Source organism: Aythya ferina, assembly GCF_964211825.1.
Source record: "Aythya ferina genome assembly, chromosome: 1".
NCBI lineage: Eukaryota > Metazoa > Chordata > Aves > Anseriformes > Anatidae > Aythya > Aythya ferina.
This window is the reverse complement of record NC_140296.1, coordinates 3637306-3659509: the sequence shown is the minus strand read 5'-3', so window position 1 is coordinate 3659509 and position 22204 is coordinate 3637306. Positions and strand designations below refer to the sequence as shown.

Genomic DNA, 22204 nt, shown 5'->3' with positions numbered 1-22204 from the left:
TAAGCTCTACGCAGTGGTGCCCCCAAATCCATCAAACCTCCAGGTTTTCTCTTCCCAGCTCAGTGCAACCATCGGAAAAGCCCAGCAGAGATCCTGGGTGGAAATTCCAGCTCAATCCAAAGCCAAATCCATCCCTCAAAGGGAGAAACCCCGCTAACCCCACTGAAACAGCACGGTGGTGGCCAAAGCCTCCCAAGGGATGTGGAGCAGCAGTGGAGCTACAGTGGGGCTGCTGGTTGTGGGAATCCCAAAACCCTGGTTGCTCCAGGCTACGGAGACATTCACCCTCTTGGCTTTTTACTTCTTTCCCGAGGGAAGAATGGAATTAAACCAGCCTGGGCTGGGTTTTACCAGCAGCATGAAGCGCTGAGATCCCATTTCTGCCTTTCAGTGCTTGCTCTCCAGCCACCGCTTTCCCCGGTGTTGCTGTGACCGTGGGGTAAAAGGAGGGACACGAGCGCCTGTTTCCACTTAGTGCAGGCTCAGGGGGCTTGGATGCAGTCAGATGCTGCCCTGCAAAACCTTTCTCGACCGGGACAGCAAGCGGATCTGATGGGTGGTCCCAGTAATCCACGAAGGATTTGGTGTGACCGCCAAAAAAAGGCACCAAATCCCTGTGGGTAAGCAGCGATGTGCCAAGGGTTTGGGCTGCGAGAAAGTTTTTCAATCAGGACCCTTTTTAGATCGGATGACTTTGGCAGTTTAAAGTGAATCCTCACCAAAAAGGAGAACAAAAAAATATCCAAGTGGGAGTAATTTGCATAGCAGGACTGAAAAATGCCATCTTCAAGCAAGTCGTGCAGCTGGCGGGATTAAAAAGTCCCAGAAGAAGCACGAATAAAAACAATCAGTTTTTCCACATACACGGTGACCTCCAGCCAAATATCTCAAAATGCTGATTCTAGGATGTCAGCTAATTCCTCTTGCTGAGCTGGCGAGGATCTGTGTTGTGGCCCTGAAGGTTTGTTGTCTCGTCTCTCATCAGCCACCTTCGATTCTGGCACGGGGAAATCTTCCAGGCAAGGTGTTGCACGAAGCAGCCTCTTCTACTGCTCTTCAGTATCTGGGTCCAGCTTTGATGGAGCCTCAAATGAGGACTAGATTTGTTGTAAAGGTGAGCGGGTAGAGGAGATGAAGCCTTTTATTAGACTGATAGACAAAGCTGGAAAAAAGGAGGCAAGATGAAACAGAAGCTGAGAGACCTGAGGAAGCCTCGTGTGCCCCAAAGCCTGCACGTTTTTATCCATCTCCAGCAAAAACTCCTCTTTGCTTTGGACAACCGCGTCCAGTTTGGCCAATAATGAAACAAAGACACAGAAGCAATGAGTGGCCTCAGGACAAATCTGTAAGCAACAGGGGACCCCGAAACACTCTGATTTTTTTTTAAAAAAAGAAAAGGAATGAACAGATTTCCTCGTGGGTGTTTCAGTTCTGTGAGAAACAGCCCCACCGCCACGCGCCCTGTGATGTTTCCCACTTCTGATCTTTGCTGAGCACGGGATATCTGAAACCAACGCGCCGCGCAAAAAAGATACCGACCAAATCTTTCTGGCCCGATTGCAAAGAATGGTTCAGGCTCCAGCAGAGATTCGGGTTTGGTCCTGTTTACCCTGCACAAATTACTCAGCAGCCAGGGTTTGTATTGGCAACGAGGGAAATAACACCGCCTTGGCCAGATGGTAGGCACCCTGAGCCGACGGCGGCATCGGATACGATAGCAGCATCAGTGAGATGGTTTGGGGCAAAAAAAAAAAATGGGGGACAAAAAGTGGTAAAAATATTGATTTGGTTTCAATCCGGCCCAGGCACGGATTGTGGGGCTCCCCAGAGGTGCTCCTTCTCTGGAAAGGATCGTTGTGCTCCTAGTGACGGCACAGGTAGAGTTACAGGAGGTGTGCGCTGGCAGCCAGCCCGAGTCCAGCCCGCTCCCCGCTGGTTGCCAGAAAGCTAACGAGCAAATGCTTCCGCTTTCACGCTGTTCCCTCCCCTCTGGCTGGACCTGCAACCTGTCCCGAGGCTGTGTTAGGGCCAAAACTGGAGCTTCTGGGGCAGCAGATTAGGTAAAAAGAGCGACCCAGCGAAGTAAAACCGAGTGAAGGAGGGCTGGAAGGGCCATCCAGCGTGCAGGGCAGGAGCTGAGCAGAAAGTATCGGGTTTTGTGGTGTCGACGAGCCACTGCCTGCCTTCTTTCCACCGTGGGTCTCGGGGAGATGAGCATTTCGTCGGAGCACAAGCCCCTCGGGAAGCAGGTCACCGGCAACCTGCACACGGTGAGTAAGGTATGGGCTTGGGAACACAGCTCTCTCCTCTGGGATCACAGCATCCCCCCTGGGCTTCATTATAGGGTTTTTTGTCCCCCATCTGCTACTTTGAAGACACCAGGGCTTGCCAGATGTGTGGTCACAAAGAGGATTCTGCTTTGCTTACAGAAGGGCCACGTCCCTCGCAGGCATACAAGGCAGCAGCAAACACCCTAGGTGGTTATTTTTCTCTTTTGGCAAGCGGTGGAATTAATTTGATATTTAATGTTAACTTTGATTTGCTGGATCCCTAACGTAAAAGTGTGCTGTGTGGGTTGTTAGTCTGGCTACTGGATTAACAAAGACTACGTTTTCCATTTGTATGAGTGGCAAACATTAGGAAATGCTCAGCCTGCCTCCTGAAAAAGGAGCAAGGGCTCAAAAACATGAGACCCTCCTGATAATGAACCCTGCTGGGGAAAGCTGTTGTTATCACTTGGAGTAAGGGCAGATTTCCTAACTTAGAGGTTTTACTGGAGGAACAGCTTTGGGGCATGCGCTTTTGGGGGTAGAAATCTCTAGATACTCTCAGAGAATCGTTTTCTCTTCTCTTGGCCCTGTCGCAGATGCTTGCCCTTTAGACGAAGCCCCCATCGCTGGGGCAGCTGGGTCTTTGCCCGACATCTCCTGTCATTTCCCTGGCTTGTCCAAGCTGTGAGCTCATTTCTGCTGGACCTCACGGCTTGCTGCTGTTTTAAAGACGAGGTTTCCCTCAGCCATGAGTTGTCTGTTCCTGTCCCCTCCTTTTGCCAGCTCTGGCTGGCACGCTTCACTTCCAGCATGTGACTGGAGGCACTGGGGCAGATCCTTGCGTGGTCGGATCCAAGAAAGAGGAGGGCTGGTTGTTGACTCGCTCCGTCCCAATGGCAGGCGTGGTCCTGGGAGTGTGATTTGTCACAGGAGTGACGTTGTGAGAGGAAAGAAGTGCCTCATTTCTTCCTCGTCTCGCTCGACCGAGCGCTAAAAAAAAACAAAGGGAGGCTGCTAAAAGTTCTTCAGCAAGGTCAGAAGTGACGCCAGGTCCCGCGCTCTGGGCAGGCCTCACCTGACGTTTCAGACAGTGAACTAAAAGAAACACAAATCAAAATCCAAACTTTGCCTTCTTCCTTCTTTAATCCACCTCAGCTGCACGAATTATACTCTTTACATCCCATCTAATGCCACCACATGCAGATACTGAGGTAAAAAGATTCTGTGCTCCACCTCAGACATGCTGGATGTTGGCATCCTGCTTCAGGGTTTGTAACAGACCCCCCAGACAGCTGAAAGCCAGTCCCACCATGTCTAAGGTTTCAAAAAGCTTGAGTTTTGCTTTTGAAGAGAAAATATTACCTCAGGTGAGAGGAACGGAGCTTCATGACTTTGAGATGTGTCCTCGCCCCTCTGCAGTGCAGCGACAGGAGGGTGAGGGCCCTGAAAGCAGGGATAATGCTCGTGTGGGATTTAGGAGATCGACATCAAACCCCAAAACCACTGACAGCTTCCCCAAGACTCTTCTTGTCTGTCTTTCCTACGGGTAAAATGACTCTGCTATGTCCCAGGGATGTGGTGAGGACCCATTTAGAAATGTCCAAGTCTCTGCCGTTCTGGTTATATGAACCAAGTATAAATATCCTAAATTTAGAAACAAATGATGAGGACATCCCCATCCGCCCCCCTTGGGACAAGAGTTCATCCTGCTCTTTACGCTGCCATTCCAATTTCCAGCTGCAATTGTATTTCTTTTTTCCCCTTTTCCCTGATGCTTTTATGCTGACAGCCACGGAGGGGTAACGCGTGTGGGGTTTTTGTTCCCTTGTGCCACCCGCAGCTGTCACCCATCGTGGAGCTGAACGTCGGGGGGGAGCTGTACACGACGACACTGAGCACCCTAAAGAAACACCCCGGCTCCAAGCTGGCAGAGATGTTCACCGGCCAGCCCAAACTCAGGCGAGACTCAGAGGGAAGGTTCTTCATCGACAGGCCGGGCACCTATTTCAAATACATCCTGGAGTACCTGCGCAGCAACCAAGTGCCCACCCAGTGCGTCCAGGACGTCTACAAGGAGGCCTTGTTCTACGACATCGAGCCCCTGATCAAGCAGCTGGAGGACTCCCCACAGATTTTCGGGGAGCTCGTGGCGAGGAAGCAGTTCCTGGCCCGCGTGCCCAACTACAGTGAGAACATCGAACTGATGATCCGCATCGCCAGGGCAGAGGCGGTGGCGTCCCGCTGCTCCGGCGTCATCGTCTGCGTTGTCCGAACGGAGGAGGACGCGGCCAGGTGCCAGGATGCCTTGAACAGTTTGGACATGGACAAAAAATCCGTGGTAAAGTTCGGCCCCTGGAAAGCAGCGCCGAGCATCTCTGATCTGCTGGACTGCATTCAGATGGATGTTGAAGCCAAAGGGTATAAGATATCCTTCCAGCCCCACGTTGCCGAGAAAGGTTTTCGCTTCAAATCGCACGACTTCTTCTACAAATTCCTGTTCACCTGGTGGTAGCGAAGTGCCACCGCTGATGGAGGGCAGAAGAAAGGAATTATTTAAACAAATTTACTTAGGCTGTGGAGGCTGTGGGCCCACGAAAGACTCTCTGGTTGTTTGCCAAATTAAAGAGCATGTTTTGTTGGGCTTTTGGGGATAACTATACAAAAAGTGTGTGTCTTGAAATGCAGTATGACGTTTTCCAAAATCTGTATTCCTTTTGTGTCCACTAGTACTGACTACGTTGAGGAGTAAAGGCACTGCAGAGCCAGAGGTACCAGGAAAAGGAGGAAATTTAATCTCTGTTGCCAACAATTAGATGAATTGAGGGAGCCAGATTTTAGGGTTGAGCCAATCTTACTCAACCTAAGGGAAATAAATAATCCCAAATACCTCCTGTGGACATGCGTCATTAGTCTCAGTACAAACAGGAACACTCTGCTGCCTTAGGGTCCAAGCTTGTTCCTAGGGTTAAGAGCAGCACATGGACTTGTCCACTGCACTCAGCTTTATTTTGATTCATAAACACCAAGATCTAGAGTCTCTTCACACTAACATGCTGACCTCAGAGCCTTCTCCTTGCTTTGAACACCCATAAATTAAAGTCTGTTGTACCAGAAGCTGTGCAGAGTGTAGCAGCTGCAGTTTTATTATCAATAAACACAGACAGTATTGACTATAAAGGACACAGACCAACCTCTAAATACTAGCAAACATTTGCAGTGTTGAAAAAAAAAATCAATTTTGTAAAGCAAGAGATCAAATCTGGAAGCAGTTTTGAGATTAAAGGCAGGAGTATATAAAGTCTTTCCTCTGATTAATACTTCACTGTTTCTCATGAATAATAATCATAATTATAATCAGACATAATCTGAAATGTGAAAAAAAAAAAAAAAAAAAAAAAAAAAAAAACCAAGGGAAACTCCAAGTGGAATCACTGAAAGCTGCGTAAATACTTACTCAATTACTCAACTTGTATTTGGATCTTTAATGAGAAAGCAAAAGCTCTGGCTGTCATGGTTTTCATACCAGAACCTATGTTAAAAAGAATTTCAGTGTCCCATTCTCTCCTCTTGTTCCTTTCTAGCCTGCTCTCCAGCCAATGTATTTATTACTGCTATTTATTATTTATTTGGAAGGAAAGATAGCTTTCCTTTCAGCTATGGTCTAGGATCAACAAAAAATAAAAATGCCATCACTGATATGAGGACACGCACTCCTCTCTCCTGTCACACTACTTCAATCTTTTTATTGGGGCATTCATTATTATTACAGCACCATTTTTAATTTTATAAGCTTCTGGAAGAATAGGGAACCCCCCTGTGATTTGACTGGAAGGAAGTGCCACTGAAGCTAAGGCCTGGGTCTTTAGTGGTCATTCTGCTTTACAGCATATGTCTTGGGTCCTAAATCAGGTATAAAAAACATGTCAATATTCCAAATGTTTTTTGTTGTTTTGTTTTTGTCGGTGTTGGTGGTTTTTGTATTATTATTAATTTTTTATTATTATTGTATTTTTTTGTTTGTTTGTTTTTACTGGAGATGGCTTGTAGGTTGGTTTTAATAACTGGGGGTATCTGAAAATCATGATGGTTAATTTGATTACGGCTATATTTCTTTTACTTCTAAGAACTCTAAGAACTCCTCCCTGTTCAGGGCAATAATCTCTGGGGTGATAAACAAATATATTTTGACAGCTCTTTGAATGATACAGAAGTGCTATAATTACTGACATCCTCCAAGATAAATCCCTGAATTCAAAAGCTTTATCTTCATGCTAATGGATATGAACCATTTCTAATTGTTTGATTTCAGATGTGCTCATTCTGACACAAATACCCCAGCAGTAAAATTTGGGAGCCATGCCACTGGCCTCCATGCAGTTCAGCCATAGGTGTGAGGGGACATGCTGAGACCTCTTACATGTATAACCTTGTTAAGAACTGGCAGAAACAAGGTCTGAAAAGGCAAAAAGATTTAGAAAATAGGATCTGTGATCATAACCAAGTGGTTGGTGGCACTTAGCCTGGAAGATAGATTTACATCAGTTCCATGGGCCAAAATTCACTGAAGAGCCTTTATATACTTTATTTCTTGATGACTGGGACCCTCCCTTGTTTCCCCATTGACTGAGTAGTCCAGATTCTCAACCTATGCGATGCTTCCCAGGTAATACATGGCTTCCAGTTGCCAGCCTGTTATTTTTCAGATTTCTTTTGACTTTCTTACTCTTTGAGGTGATAATGTTTCTTCACTTATCTGTCTCAATACCGTGAATTTCACCTGATTTGCACTAAGGAGTCTGGTTGTCTGCATTTTACAAGGTTGTCTGTCAAGCTTTCTTCTCACTGCAGGCATATCTCAATACCACATTCCTTCCCTCTAAGCAATGTAACTCTGTGCAAAAACAACATTTTTGTTCCCACACACATGGTTTCGCAGCATCTTTCACCACACTCAGGGAAACACCTGAGGGAAGCTGAAGGAACCACCACTACCACCACTTCTCACCAAAATTATAATAAATAATAAACCCACAGCGGAGCAAAGCCACTGGGGCAAGGGTGGTGGGCGTCAATCTTTGGAAATGCTGCCACTTGGCGCCATGTGGAGGGCATTTTTGAGGAAAAATGAGCCCCTGTGGGGCACTTCTGGGGAGGTTCAGGTTGGAAATGAGGAGACATTTCTTCTTAGAAAGAGCATTGGGACGGGTTGCCCAGGGAGGTGGGGGAGTCCCCGTCCCTGGGGGTGTTCAAGGAGAGGTTGGACGTGGTGCTTGGGGACAGGGCTTGGTGGTGACATTGGTGGTAGGGGGGTGGTTGGACCAGATTGGAGTTTGTTTTCCAACTTTCATAACTCTGTGACTCTATGCGCCCCTCCCACCCATAGGCGGCGCAGGCCGCGCGGCCGCCATCTTGTGACCCCTCCCGCGCCGTTCCCATGGCAACAGGCGGCCGCCCCTCCCTTCCCCGGACCTCCCGACCATAGAGGCGGACCTCCAGCTGGGCTAGAGAGGCCGGAACTCTATGGTACGGCGGCGGCGGCAAGATGGCGGCGCACCTGAAGAAGAGGGTGTACGAGGAGTTCACCAAGGTGGTGCAGGTAAACAGGGCCGGGGGCGGCTGAGGGGGCTTGGAGGAGTCCAGGGGTCTCCTGTGAGGGGCAAGGGGGAGAGAGCGGGGAGAGGGGGGCGGCTGCCGCTTCTGGGGAAGGGGGTGGGGGTTTGGGGTGGGGGTAGGGGGTCTGTGAGGGGTTGTTCGGGGTGTGGAGGGGGCTGTGGGGATGTGGAGGGGGCTGTGGGATTGTGTGGGGGTGTGTGGAGGGGGCTGTGGGGGTGTGTGGAGGGGGCTGTGGGGATGTGGAGGGGGCTGTGGGGATGTGGAGGGGGCTGTGGGGATGTGGAGGGGGCTGTGGGGATGTGGAGGGGGCTGTGGGGATGTGGAGGGGGCTGTGGGGATGTGGAGGGGGCTGTGGGGATGTGGAGGGGGCTGTGGGGATGTGGAGGGGGCTGTGGGGATGTGGAGGGGGCTGTGGGGTGTTTATTTTGGGGTGGGGAGGCCGGAGGGGCACTGCTGCCAGGGGAGGGGGGAATGGTGGTGGTCCCAGCCCAGGGAGGAGGAGGGCAAGGGGGATTCTTAGGGCTGGAGGAGCTGCTCTGGAGGGGGAGGTGAGGGAGGAGTGGTTGTTTAGGGTTGGAAGGGGCTGGAGTTGCCTCAAGCGGTGTTTACCTGCATGTGGGAGCTACCCCAGAGGGCTGCAGGGTGTTCCAGAATAAAGAGAACCACCAGTGAGTGCCGTAGGAGCTTCCTCAGGGAAATATTCCCCCTGTGTTTCTGCCCCGTGCCCCCGCAGCAGCAGCATGAGGACCTGTCGGCCAAGAAGCTGCGCCTGACCAAGCCCAGCAAGTCCGCAGCGCTCCACGTCGACCTGTGCAAAGCCACCTCGCCTGCCGATGCCTTGCAGTACCTGCTGCAGTTTGCCAGGAAGCCCGTGGAAGTGGAGAGCGTGGAAGGCGTTGTCAGGATCCTGCTGGAGCATTATTACAAGGTAGTGAGGCAGGGAGCCAGACACGCTTTCAGAATCCTTCTGGCCTTACATCCATGAGTCCTTTACATCCATGGTTACAGCTCATTCCATTAAGTCTCTTCGTTGAGGATTTCGGGAGTAGTGGCAGGGATGTGAGCTATGTTCTCTCTGCAGATGGGCTGCATGTTTAATTTTAAATTAACTTTCCAAGCATCAGAAGCCATGACAAGAAGCTTTCCAAGCTGTCCAAAGCTGGCTCAACTTTATTTAAATACTTCCTTGTTTTTCTAGGAGTGGAGAAACATTTTAACTGTTCCTAATGCTGTGGACAGGCCACCTCTAAGATGTCATTTATGAAAAACTCTTAAAGGAAAAGCTTCTCAACCAAAAAATCTTAGCAGCAAGATAACAAATAAATAACACTTCCTTCTCGCTAGCTGGATATTGATCCTTAATTTGATAAACCAAACGTTACTCTAGGTAACAAAGCTGCACTGTGAGCTGAAATGTTTGTCATAAATGTCCTTGTTCTGTTTGTTCTTTGCTTTATAATTGAGTCTACTCTGCTTTGAATTGACACTAAAGCTCTAAGCTGTGTTTTAGCAGCTTCTGTATTTAACTTGCTTTTGGCTTGTGTCTTGAAACTGTTTTACCTGTTTTTTTTAAAGGATTTTACTTTCATCATTGGACTATTCCATGCTCAGAAGAGCTAACAACTTAAGGAAAATGTAAAAATGCAATTTCAATTTGTGTTGCAGTCTGTATTAGAAAAGAGACTCTTAAAGTTACAGCTGAGGTCGGGTTCTCAAGTGCCAGCTGGTTACAGAAAGCAGCTTTTGAAAAACATTGCAGTCCTGCAGCTGACCTTATGGTACCATAAGGTCAAATTTTCTGAAAAAATGGTTTCTGAGAATCTCCTGGGAGCCTGGAACTTTCAAAAACTGCACCCTGAAAGTGGGAACTGCGCTGGAGGCGGTTGTGTGATGATGAATTTTGTTTGTAATGTCATTGCTTTATTTAAGGTCGTGCTAAGGGTGGCTGGGACGAGGGTTTAGAGGCACAGCAACATTCTGGTGTTCTGCTTGTTGAGATGGTGATCAGACCTTTAATATAAAGGAAAAGTTTATCGTTCCCTGCTCACAAACCATTAGAAAGAGGGAGAAAACACCTGGGCTGGGAGGCTACTTGTAGCTTGGTAATGATAACATTGCAAACATTGTGCACCTTGAAACCTTTATAAGGTTTCTTTTTTTTGCATTTTGAGGAAATCTGTGCATCCTAACACTAATGGACATGGTCCAGAGAGAGGAATGGTTGCTCAAGCCCAAGTTTCCAGCTCTAAAGAGAGAAAATGCTTCTTGGCTCAGTTTGGAAAGAGGCTGCTCCTGCAGGCATAGCATTTGTCAAGGCAGTATGGCACTGAAGTCTCTCCTAAACACTTCTGGAAGATGTGATAGTTGCAATATTGCTCCACTTGTTGAAAGATGTCATCGTTGTACCTGTAACGTTGCTGCACCTCCGTGTTCAGCACTGTACGCTTGCTTGGTTTAAAATCCAAACTTAATTTTGTCTTTTTACCCTATCTTGGATATCATTCACAGCGTGGATTTCCTTCCCCTTAGGACTAGAAGTGTTGGGTGCACAAGTCTGTAGAATGCTCAGATTAATAACTCTTGGAAATACATGAACTTTTAAAAGGAACTCAATTTGTGATGCTTATTCATGTAATTATCACCTGTGACAGCTTTTGCTGTTGCTTAAATGAACAAATATACGCAGCTTTTTTTGTTGTTGTTCTCAGATTGGCATGATTCCTCCTCACTGTTAAGAGAAACACTAATTTCCACAAGCCCACAGACCGTGATGCTTAGCAGAGGTCAAGAGAACGCCAGGATCAGTTTGTCTTCTCAAATCCTCCTGTTTGTTCATTAAAAACTTAAAAGATATTAACATTATCAGCAGTGAATTTTCCAGGATCTTGAAAACCTAATTATTTAAACTCTAAATTTTCAAACAATCATAAAGGCAACCTTCAGGAATTATGAATAAAAGAATGATTTCGAGATGTCCTGGAAGCTGCTACAGAAACATTCTGCTGTGGTTACTTTCCTGTGAGGTGTGCTGTAAGAAGCAGACAGGAGGAAGTAGCCTGGCATTAAAATTCAGTCCCATGTGCTGAATTGTAAATGGGTCCTGCCTCTGTGCAGTGTTTTTTGCTCTCCAAACTGAAAAAAATGCTGTCTGTTTTTCCTTCCAGGAGAACGATGCCTCTGTGAGACTAAAGATTGCTTCCTTGCTGGGTTTGTTATCGAAGACTGCAGGATTCTCCCCGGACTGCATTGTGGATGATGCCATTAACACACTTCAGAATGAGAGTAAGCCACAATTTGCAGGTTGTGCTTGAGGCTGGGGCAGAAGGGTGTAGCCAGGAGGTCGAGGGAAGCAATTATTGCCCTTTCCTCAGCGCTATTTAGATGCTGCATCAACTTTTGGGCTCCTGGTGCCAGATAACTGCTGGTAAGTTTGGTTGAGTTCAGCAGAGGGCGACCAGGGTGACTGGGGGCTGTTTTACACGATGTACGAGGAGAAGCCAAGGCAACAGGGCTTATTTTTGGCCCTAAAAAGAGAAGTCTCTGTGAGGACCTTTAGCCCTAAATAATTCTACAGTTCTGGGGCTGGTGAGGAGCTCAGCAATGAGGTAAATCACTTTTCACTCTTTCCTTTTGTAGAGTCTCATCAGGTCCTTGCTCAGCTGCTGGACACCCTGCTGGTGATCGGCACGAAGCTCACAGAGAACCCCTCTGTCAGGATGAGGCTGGTAGAGGTAGCCTGTAAGGTAAGGGAGCTCCGTAGCAAAGCTCTGCTCTTGCATATTCATTTTGGGATTCAATCCCTTTTGGGAGAGAGCTTGAGGTATTAAAATTTAAATAAGAGTGACTTGAAAGTGAACGTGGTGTGAGCACAACACTGACTCTTGTTAGCAAGTTTATAAATGGCACTGGTGTTTGTGAGGCATCTTTGCTGCTTTTTAAGATACTTTTCTCTTTCTCTTATGTTTTATAAGCATATTGGTGTTTTATAGGTGATATTTAGAAACTCAACTAAGAATATTGCCTGACAAATAGCTTATTTTATTAATAGAAAGAATTAAGAAGCACTAAAATACTTAAGCAAATGCGTTTATAATCTTTTTAAATTTTCATCACTGCCAGAGGAAAAAATGCGTCCTCACTGCTTAACTTATTTTAAATTATTTCATCAAAATGCCAACATTTCTTAACTGCTAGAAATCCTATTATGAGTAGTTCTTTTGAAGGGATAAAAGAACAATCCAAATCCAATTATATCTATTCTTCTCTCGTATTTCATAGCATCTGACAGATTCTTCCCATGGGGTAAGAAATAAGTGTCTTCAGTTAATTGGTTGTCTTGGACCGGTGGAGAAAGGTGTTGCAAAAGAAGCTGAGAGCCAGGCTGCCAAAGATGTCCAGAAGATAATAGGAGATCATTTCAACGACCAGGACCCTCGTGTTAGGACAGCAGCTATAAAAGCCATGGTAAGTAGTGCTAATATAGTGAAAGGAACTGTTTGGGGTTCTGTAAGGAAGACCTTCCAGAAATATGTAGCAGCAAAAATACGAGCGATGACTGCTCAGCTGAGAATTTTGGCTGGTGAGAGTTGCTTGTGAGTAAATGGGTATACAGATGAGTAGATGGGTATACAGAACTTCCTCTGTTACCCTTAAAGTTCATAACTATATCCCATCGAACCTGATGGTGAACAAGGGCACTTTCATTATTGTTCTTAAACTCTGAAGAAAGAAGCAAGATGCTTTTGAGAGGTCACGCTTCACTTGAGTCTGTCCAGAATCCCTGGAGGCTGTGCTCGTCCTTCGTTTTCATTCAATTTTGATTTTTTTTCATACAACTTTTTAAACCTCTTTAGTGACTTTTGTAATGACATTTGAACCACGTCCGTAGTAAAGTGTCTGACCTTTAAATTTAATAATTACAGCACGAAGTCAATTGTTTTGCTTCAGTTTAAAGATCCTGAATGGATTCAGGGTCACTAACCTCTTGTAGGCTTTTTGATTGCAGTTTTCATTGCTACCATGTTTCTTGTTATTTTATTTATGGATTTTATACTATATCACCACCATGTTGTGTTTTGAAATGAATACAGAAAAGCAACTGTTTGTTGTTGACTGTATTCAATGCTGCTGTTCTTGTTTGTCAGATTTACTTTGTTCCAAATGGCGACAAACAAGGTTTAGTATGATTTAGTTTTTCGTTGTTCATCTGGTTGGGTAATTGAAGATTTATAGAGCAGGAAAATTCACTGGCAATACTGCTTCTGGGTCTGTGTTTCAGGTAGTGGATGAAACTGAATAACACCAAGCAATTGTTTGGAGTTTGAGGGACTGAACAGGCAACGCATTTATATAAATGGTGTTTTCCTAAGCAATCAAAGCATAAATGGCTGTGACATTTAAAAGTTTATACTGAAGTCAAGATTTTTATTTAAAATACTTGATTGTGTAATAGCCTAATTATAGCAGCAATCAACACATGCAAGCAACTAACTTTACTCAAAACAGAAGAAGTGATGAAAAATGACAATTAAAACTGAAGTTATATTTCCTTTTTTCTTTTTCTTTCCCCTGTAGCTGCAGCTTCACGAAAGAGGATTAAAATTACAGCAGGCCATTTATGGTCAGGTAAAACCTCATATTCATTTGTATTTATTTTGTACTTGTTTGTCTGTCTTGCTTTTTTAGATACTATGACAATGTGCTTTGAAAGGTGAAAATCATTGAACAGGGGTGGGGTATTCTGCACACAGGTTGCCTGTATTCTTTCTTGCCCTATGGCAGTGGAAATAAGAAACTGATTTGCATCTTTTTGATTTCAAGTGCACTAAATTATGTGTTTTGATTGGAATATATTGTTCATTGGGGGGAGATAACCATGGGAAGAGCAAGGCTTTGCATAATTATTGCTGTCATCTTGCAATCTCAAAGTGTTAAACCCTTGTATATTGGGGAATACACCTGATGCCTGGGTTTGTTATGGAATCACAGGGTTTGGCTTGGAAGAGACCTTAAAACCCACCCAGTTCCACTCCCCGTGCCGTGGGCAGTGACATTTTTCACCAGAGCAGGTTGCTCAAAGCCCCATCCAGCCTGACCTTGAACACCTCCAGGGATGGGGTACCCACAGCTTCTCTAGGCAGCCTGTGTCAGTGCCTCACCACCCTCTGAGTGAAGAATTTCTCCTTTACATCTAATCTAAATTGATGCTCTTTTAGTTTAAAGCCCTTACTCCTTGTCCTGTCCCTACACACCCTAGTAAAATATCTCTCCCTGTTTTTCCTATAAGCCCCTTTAGGCACTGAAAGGCTGCAATAAGCTCTCCCCAGAGCCTTCTCCAGGCTAAACAACCCCAGCTCTTTCAGCCTTTCTTTGCTCCAGCTCTCTGATCATCTTCAGGGCCTCCTGTGGACCTGCTTGTGTTATGTCAGTAGGGTTGCAGAGCTAAGTCCTAGGAAAGAATCATGCTGTGTGCTTCCCACGCAGTGCAGGTATGTCTGGAGCACACCGCGTGTGCCTAACAGGTTTTATTAGGACTTCCCTACCTGATCAAATTTGGAAATATGGGGGATTAGAAGAGAAGACTGATTTTTTTCTCATTTATAATGTCTGGACTGATTTATGGTGAGGGTCATAAATCTGTGGGAAACGGTATACTGGATTGCAAATCTTTTTTCAGGCCTGCAAGCTGTTGGCAGACGATTACGAGCAAGTGCGCAGTGCTGCAGTTCAGCTCATTTGGGTCCTCAGTCAACTTTATCCTGAAAGGTACGTGCTGTGTGCAAAGTGACTCAAAAAGGAGGCACGGAAATCTCCTAATCCTGGCAGTTTTGCGCCAGGAAGTCTCAGGAGCAGCTGTTTAAAAACTGATGTGTTCAAAATGCTGACACCTGATGAGAAGGCACTGATCCGGATGACGTTTTGGTTCCTGATATTTACCGTACATCCACGGGAATTCAGTTTAATTATATTTTTGTTTTCCATCACGCTGCATGGCATCAGGTCAGCAAGCTGAGTTCCGTTTCTCTGTCCTAGCATTGTCCCGATTCCTTCATCTAATGAGGAAATTCGTTTGGTTGATGACGCATTTGGAAAAATCTGTCATATGGTTAGCGATGGCTCCTGGGTTGTTAGGGTGCAAGCTGCAAAATTACTGGTAAGGTGCATTCTTTTCCACTCTGAAATTAGTTCTTGTCATGTTAGATTTCTTTTTTTCATCTACTTGAAATGGGAGGGAATTTTATAACAGCTTAGATACATTCATACCAAAATTCTGAGAAGGAAAAAAGAGGGAGGTTGAGTGCATGGTGTTGAGTACGTTTGTTTGTTTTTTCTCAGCTGATCTCTACAATAATTCTTTCCTTGAGGTTAGACAGATATCCAATAAAAAACAAGCACTTGGAATAATTTCCCCTTCCACTTCCCCAGCACATGTAAACAACTGAACTCAAGAAAGGCCAGATTAAATTCAGTGGGAAAATCAGCTGTTCTGCTCATGTTAAGCAAACTCTTCTGGGTTCTGCCATGCAGCAGTGTCAAGCACTATATAAAACTGTTAGCGTGAATTAATTTCTCACAGTAGGAAGAAAAGAAACGATTTGACCCTGTGTTGGGATGTATCAGGAAATTGTATGGTAAAATTGAGAAGAATTTTCTTACTTCCTTTTGTTATATCTTTTTTTCTGTCCTTTAGGGTTCCATGCAACAAGTTAGCTCCCATTTCTTGGAGCAGACCCTTGACAAGAAGCTCATGTCGGATCTGAGGGTATGGAAATGCTTGCGTGTTGTTTTTTTTTTTTTTTTCCCTGTGCACTAAAATGGCACAGCACCTGTTAATGCTGAGCGTGTTTGTTTTGCATGTCCTTGCCTCGGGGCTGCTGAGAGTTAATTGATGATGGCAGGTTTTCTTTTAGATTAAAGTCAGCGAAGCAATTGCCAGTTTTAGATTTCGTTAGCTGAGCTGTGTAATAAACAGCTCTAGGCTATTCAGGTTTCACAGATGAGAGGTAAACGCTCGTGTTCTTCTGACAGCCATTTGGCTAAAAGCTCTGTTTTGTGCAGAGAGATTGCATCCTGATTTTGGGAGCAAGCTTACGGCAGCATCCAGCAAGATCTGGCTGGTAGTCAGAGACTACCAGTCAAGAGCGATGAGCGTCTGGAGACTGGAAACTTTGAGCCCTATGAGCAAAAAAAAAAGCCACTTTTCAGTAAAATTTCTTCCCTAAGTATCTTGCTCATGGTATTATGTTCCATTTCTCTTGCCTACAAAACAATAATGAAGCCAGAACTGTGGTATTATTTGTTTTTTTTTTTTGTAGATTGGATATTGGATACTTGACAGATGGGCCTGTGCTCTACCCAGTTTGGTTAAGAAAGATGTCTAAGAATATGTTAATTAAAATATATTAGTTACTATCCTTTCCCAACGTCAGAAGCACAAAGAATTACTGGCAATTAGATATATTTGTAGAGGAGAAGGTATTAATAGCTTTTCTCAGCATTTACATGTCTACATCAGTGTCTAAGCCTCAAGATACAGCCATTTTTGAATTAAAAAATAATATTTTGTTGAGTCATCTTTAAAGGTTCCCATGGTTGTAACTGAAAAATCTGTTTGGACAGAGGAAGCGCACTGCGCATGAACGAGCCAAGGAACTCTACAGCTCTGGGGAGTTTTCAAGTGGCAGAAAATGGGGAGATGATGCTCCCAAAGAGGAAATCGATACAGGTGCTGTGAACTTGATTGAATCAGGAGCTTGCGGAGCCTTTGTTCATGGCCTGGAAGATGAGATGTATGGTAAGTGTTAACTTACGCAGTGACCACGTTGCATAGGACATACAAGCTAAAAAATTTTATGTATTTATTTATGAACAAAATAGATCACCTGGCTGGTGTGTGTCTCTGTTTGTCAGGTTTTTTAAACTAATTGCAGACTTCAAGGTGTTGGATTTTTATTTTTTCCTTCCTCATCTGGCAGTTGTTTCAAAGATGTTAGTGGTGCACAGCATTTTGGAAAGAAATGCTGAATTGAGTAGCCAAAATCAAACAGCTTTCTGTAAACAGTAAAGTTTTAATAAAATATCTGGGAAGAAGTGGTTGCTTATGCTATTCAGAACCCTTTTTTTTTTTTTTGTGTGTGACTTAAATTTAACAGTTGAATGTGTTTTGAACATGAAACATAAGCTTATGTTGTTTGAAATTGGTATTTTTCTCTGGAAGAAGGAAAATCAGATCTGCTGAGAGGTTTATGGAACTTGGTATTTAACTCAAGGCACTGCAAGAGACCTCATCCATGGAGTCCAGTGAGAATTCCTTGTGTAAACATCGCAGCTTCCATCCTCACAGATGTCAGAACTAGCAGAGACAAGTCCTCATATTCCTCAAAACATTTCAGAATCCAGCGGTTCCAATTAACAGAAGCTTTCTAATTTCTAACTGATGTTTATCCATGGCCAACTTGCATCCATTTGTTCTTAGGCAGTGTGTGCTTTTTTTAGGTTTTAGATTAAACTGTTGTTGCTGCTCTCAAGGATTGGCTTTCCTAATGAATTAAACTAATTTTTTGCAAGGGGCTAACTAGGCTAAGTTCCTTTTACACCAGTGTTGACCAAAAGCTTTTCTCTTGGCCAGTCAGAATGAATATTCGTGAAAATTGGTGACTGGTTTTGTGTGGTTTTGGGCATTTGTATTTCAGGTGGGGTCTTGCTTATATCTTTAGCAATTGTATTTATAATTCTTTGATGAAAATAGCTGTGTTTTAAGATCACACAGACGTGCTCTAACGTACTAGGGTCTCCCAGCCTTGCTGTGATGAACTTGGAGGCCTTCATCTGCTTTACAGCAGATGATATCTGGTCAGTTCTTTTAAAAAGGATAAATTATCAGTATCAAAATGGGCATTCTGGAGCTTTTAAGTTTGGCTGTAGCATTGAGCATGCTGGTGGCCTCAGGAAGGTCTGTGTGTTTTAGCCTTTTGTAGCCCAACTTTCCTGGGGACAAAGTGGAGGTTTGTATTTCAAAAGGCTGCTGAGAATGGCTGGTATTTGTACAAAACCCTGAAAATGCTCAGCCCTGAACGTTGTTCTGATTTTGATTCTAGCACTGCTGCAAGGATGAGACTAAATTAGAAAGTATAAAAGCTCTAACAATATCTCTAGTTTATTAATCCATGACTCCTGCAAATAGAAGCATGTTCCCTAATAGCTAAACTCTCCCTGAAGCTCAAAAATGCAACTTTTTTTCCGAATAACAATAAAAAATTTTCACTGTGTCAATCCATTGGTCTGTGGAACTCGTTCTCCATTTTGTTGAGTATTGGGATTGGTGGTAAAATGGAGAAATGTGGACCAGGCACAGGTCTCTGAGTCATGGATGTGTCTCCTTCCACTGCAGCATTTTTAAATCCTGCTGAACCATCTTCTTCTTTACTCCCAGCTTTTCTTAATTTCTGGAATTCCATCTTTAACTAGAATCTAAATCAATGTGTCAGTTTATGAACACAACATTGGCAAATGCATTTTGGTGGTGGTGTTCTTCCTTCCAATACCTTGGCCTTAAAGACCACGGAGACTCGTAGCTGTGACAAAGGCTTTGCCACAGAAGAAGCAGAGGTCTTGCTGAGTTTGCATTCCTCTGCTTAATCAGAATAATCAGGAATCGAGTATGTGCTTTAAGAACAATAGGCCTAAAAATTAAACGCAACTTTAAATAAACGCTTTCAAGATGAGCTAATTAGAATGAAAAATAGAAGTGTGCCTAAAACAATAATGTTTGCAAGACATCAGATTAATCTTCATTTTTATGATCCCAGCACAGAAATGGTATGGAAGTTAGCACTGGGAAGAGGATCTCCTCTCCACATAAGCTTCTTATTTTTGGGTGCTCTTTAAATTCCTGCTATGTTTTACAGCATAAATGCATTCTGAATACTTGTATGTATTGTTTTTCTTCTGCTTAAATTGAGCCATTTTAATAATTAGGTGGCTTTTTTTTTCCCCTTTCTTTTGAGGAAGTCATGAAGCAGAGGAATTTAGTTCTGTTTGCTGCTGAAATGCTGATCCTCTTGAGCTTTTCAGCAATTCACCAAGCGCTATGTGGCAAGCTAAAAACACAGTGAATGCTCCGAGCAATTAAAACGTCTGCAAGAATAAAGCAAGCAGGGTTTAATTATCTAAATGAGCTTGCTTAAGATACCAGGATTATAGCTACGCTATAAAAATGGCAAAATGTGCCATGAAATATTAATAGCTGGCCAGGAGACCTTCTTTCACCTGAAAGTCCCTGTGCAGGCACCTAAAGCAGCAGCACGAGCTGTAGTAGAGGTGAGGCTTTTGATTTGAAGGCTTTCCCGTGAAAAGGTCCCTGGTGTCACGGGTCCCTGCTCACTCCCTGTCATCCTCAGTGTTTCCTTAGCAACTCCTGTCCTTAGCCCAGTCCTTGAACAAGCCGAGGCCTGGCTGTCGCTTGGGGTATCCTTTTAAGCAGCAATAATGATTAAATCCTTCCCTGTCTTTTAACAGAGGTTCGCATTGCTGCGGTCGAGGCCCTCTGTATGCTGGCCCAGTCCTCGCCTTCTTTTGCGGAGAAATGTCTCGATTTTTTGGTGGACATGTTTAACGACGAGATCGAGGAGGTGAGGCTGCAGTCGATACACACGATGAGAAAAATCTCCAACAACATCACACTCCGGGAGGACCAGCTGGATACTGTGTTGGCTGTTTTGGAGGTAAGAACTTCTGAAGGAGGGGAAAAAAAATGCTTTTCAGCTTTCTTTCAGGAGTTATAATAATTATATAATGCTTAGCAGCCCCTTCTGAGCTGAAACTACACCTTTTTGGTTTCCCCTCCTCATGTTTAAATGCCCCAAAGACTCCTACGGTCTAGTAGCTTGTGATCTCCAGTACAACAGAATATATTTTTAATAGGTGGTACTCAGATAAAAGCTCTCTGCCATCGATAACCACACTGCTGCATCACGTGGGTTTCCTTCTGTCTCATTTTCTGCTCCAGCACTTCACAACACTTCGTAGAATCCAGCTTAATCTTTGCCTTGCTTTTGTTCAGCCACTTTCCCTACACCTTTGCTCACCAAACAGAGCCAGGGCACCCACCTTTGTTGCCTGAATTGTAGGGGCAGGGGTAACTTCTATCTTCCTTCAGCTGCTTTAACTTGATCTTAATAACTCTCAGCTGCTCCTTGCTTTTCTCATCAGACTTCACACTCTGCTTTTCATGGTGTTATTGGTCTTATTTTCAGAGCTGTGTTCCTCTCTGTCCCTTTGTATTCTTCCTCCTTGCCTGTCTCCATCCTGCTCTCCAAGTGGCCCATGCAGCTCACCTGATGTATTTTATTTCCTGAGTTGTTTCATTACAGCCTTTAGAGTAAATCTTCTCTTCCAGTCATATCCTGCACCAAAATAAAGACCAGTTGAGCACCCCCCTGAGCTTTCCTCTTTGGTCATTTGTGTGTGTGAGCTGTCATTTCAGAGCCTTTACAAGAGGGCTGCTCTTCCTTCTTTTGTGTGAGACAGTGAGGAATGTGCTGTTGATATTTAGCAAATTATAATTTAAGAAGAAAAGAAAAGGAAAAAAAAGAATCCCCCATTGAAATGCAGCCAGTTCTTGTATCCTGTCAAATTTTTACATTCCATTCACCGATGCCACACAAATGCAGACAGCAAGGAGCTGCATTATGGAGCTGCAAGGTGTTTTTTTTTTTTTTTTGGCAGAAGGATTTAATTAATTATGCTGGAATCCAGCCACACTATTTCTAAAAACACTACTTGAGGATTGCATGAGCTCCTCTTTACGATATCGCCTGAAACCCTCTGAAGGTAACAGAGGTAAAAGCTTGAGGAATTGACCTTCAGCTGTTGCTAGGCTTCTCTGAAGGAGGTAAAACAATTTCCTGAGATAGATGACCAACACAAATCTTCACGTTCCCCAGCACGTTGAGTTTCTCTTTGTGTGTGCTTAAGGGTACTGTGTCACTCAAACCTAACGGTGGTTCCTGTTCTGTTTTGAGGTCAGTGGTGAAAAAGATTAATTTCATCCCACTAAATGAAACCCAAGTGTAGAGGAGACCAGCAGCTGACTGCAGCAATTGCCTGGTCTGTCAGTTCATCTCTGTTTTAGCTAAAATAATTAAAAACATGCTATTTTTCAGATGCTCCTAGTTCTAAGCAACATTTCCAAGGAGCAGGAACTGCTAAATTTAAAATAAGTGTATGCCACAGGTATTCCTCTGAGCACTCAGAGGTGGTGATTTTTGTTGTGTTTTAGGATTGTTGTTTAGGATTTGCTTACGATGTTGTTTTAGGATTCTTGCTTTTTTTGTTTTAGGATTCTTCAAGGGACATTCGGGAAGCTCTACATGAGCTGCTGTGTTGCACCAATGTCTCAACTAAAGAAGGCATCCATCTCGCGCTGGTGGAACTTCTGAAAAACCTGACGAAGTATCCCACAGACAGAGAATCCATCTGGAAGTAAGTGTGTTCAGCATCCTCATGTGTCTCCTTCGTTTCCTACTTCCTTAAAAACTGAGGCTTTAGGCAAATGTTGAACTAGCTAAGAAGATAACGGGTCTAAAATCCTGTTGCTGGGTAAATCCTTGGAACGGCAGCTGTGCAGATGTTGTACATATTCACAACTGACAGAGAAACTCCACATTTTTCTTGCTTCTCAATACTTGTGGGAATCCAGAAGTGATGACCATGCTGGGAAAAAAAAAACACACCTGTATTACAAGCAGTCACAGCATTCTCAGGGTTTCCAGAAAAGCTGTTTTCACCCTCCAGTTTAAAAGTTACCTCCTCTGTGCAATTAATGTTTTGTGCTACGTTGAGTAGGGATATTCTCCAGCAGCTGGCTAGCTCAGCCATGGCAAGGGGATTGGCTGCATGGCGTCGTGCTGGTGGAGGGATTTTTTTTCTGTCTGAGGAAAAATAATGAACACTTAAGGGGTTTTTTGTCGCTTAATGGAAGAGACAAAGGAAGTGATGCTTCAGCACACATAGCCTGAGATGGAGTTCTTGGTTATTACCAGAGAACCTGTTTTCTAGTCTGCTTTTCCTTCTAGTATACTCTTACATTGTTTTTGGAGTTCAGTAGGGTTTGGTTTTGTTGTGTTTTTTTTTTTTTTTGGTTGTTTTGTTTCATTTGCTTAGTCTTTTACTTCCTTACTCTTCTAGCTTTTTCTGAAGAAAAAACACTTAATGTTTTTAATATTTATTATTTAGTTATCATTTAATATGAAAGTTTTTCTTAGGTTGTATAGCTCCAGCTGTTAACTATCTCTTGGACAGCTTAAGTAAACTATTTTTTA

At 44.1% G+C, this 22204-nt stretch overlaps 2 protein-coding genes across 4 annotated transcripts in view; both read left to right on the top strand.

The window, feature by feature from the left end:
* Positions 1-1966: 1966 nt before the first annotated feature.
* Positions 1967-5980, top strand: KCTD14 (potassium channel tetramerization domain containing 14). 2 transcript variants are annotated; one of them, XM_084512478.1, is made up of 2 exons: positions 1967-2270; positions 4111-5980. In XM_084512478.1, exons 1-2 carry the CDS (start codon positions 2211-2213, stop codon positions 4780-4782), a joined length of 732 nt encoding a protein of 243 aa, XP_084368604.1. In that variant the 5' UTR covers positions 1967-2210; the 3' UTR covers positions 4783-5980. The 2 variants fall into 2 exon arrangements, with proteins under 2 accessions (XP_084368604.1, XP_084368603.1); XM_084512477.1 differs by having other exon boundaries at positions 1969-2279.
* Positions 5981-7735: 1755 nt separating this feature from the next.
* The window catches only part of INTS4 (integrator complex subunit 4), a 30088-nt gene continuing 15619 nt past the window's right edge, over positions 7736-22204 (top strand). The window contains exons 1-12 of one of the 2 annotated variants that reach the window (XM_084529635.1): positions 7736-7866; positions 8617-8811; positions 11048-11165; positions 11520-11626; positions 12162-12347; positions 13458-13508; positions 14560-14648; positions 14916-15036; positions 15574-15645; positions 16503-16677; positions 19401-19606; positions 21223-21365. In XM_084529635.1, the coding sequence (XP_084385761.1) occupies positions 7813-7866; positions 8617-8811; positions 11048-11165; positions 11520-11626; positions 12162-12347; positions 13458-13508; positions 14560-14648; positions 14916-15036; positions 15574-15645; positions 16503-16677; positions 19401-19606; positions 21223-21365 (1517 nt within the window). In that variant the 5' untranslated portion in view covers positions 7736-7812. The remainder of the gene's footprint in view (positions 7867-8616; positions 8812-11047; positions 11166-11519; positions 11627-12161; positions 12348-13457; positions 13509-14559; positions 14649-14915; positions 15037-15573; positions 15646-16502; positions 16678-19400; positions 19607-21222; positions 21366-22204) is intronic. The other variant, XM_084529636.1, reaches the window with a different exon arrangement.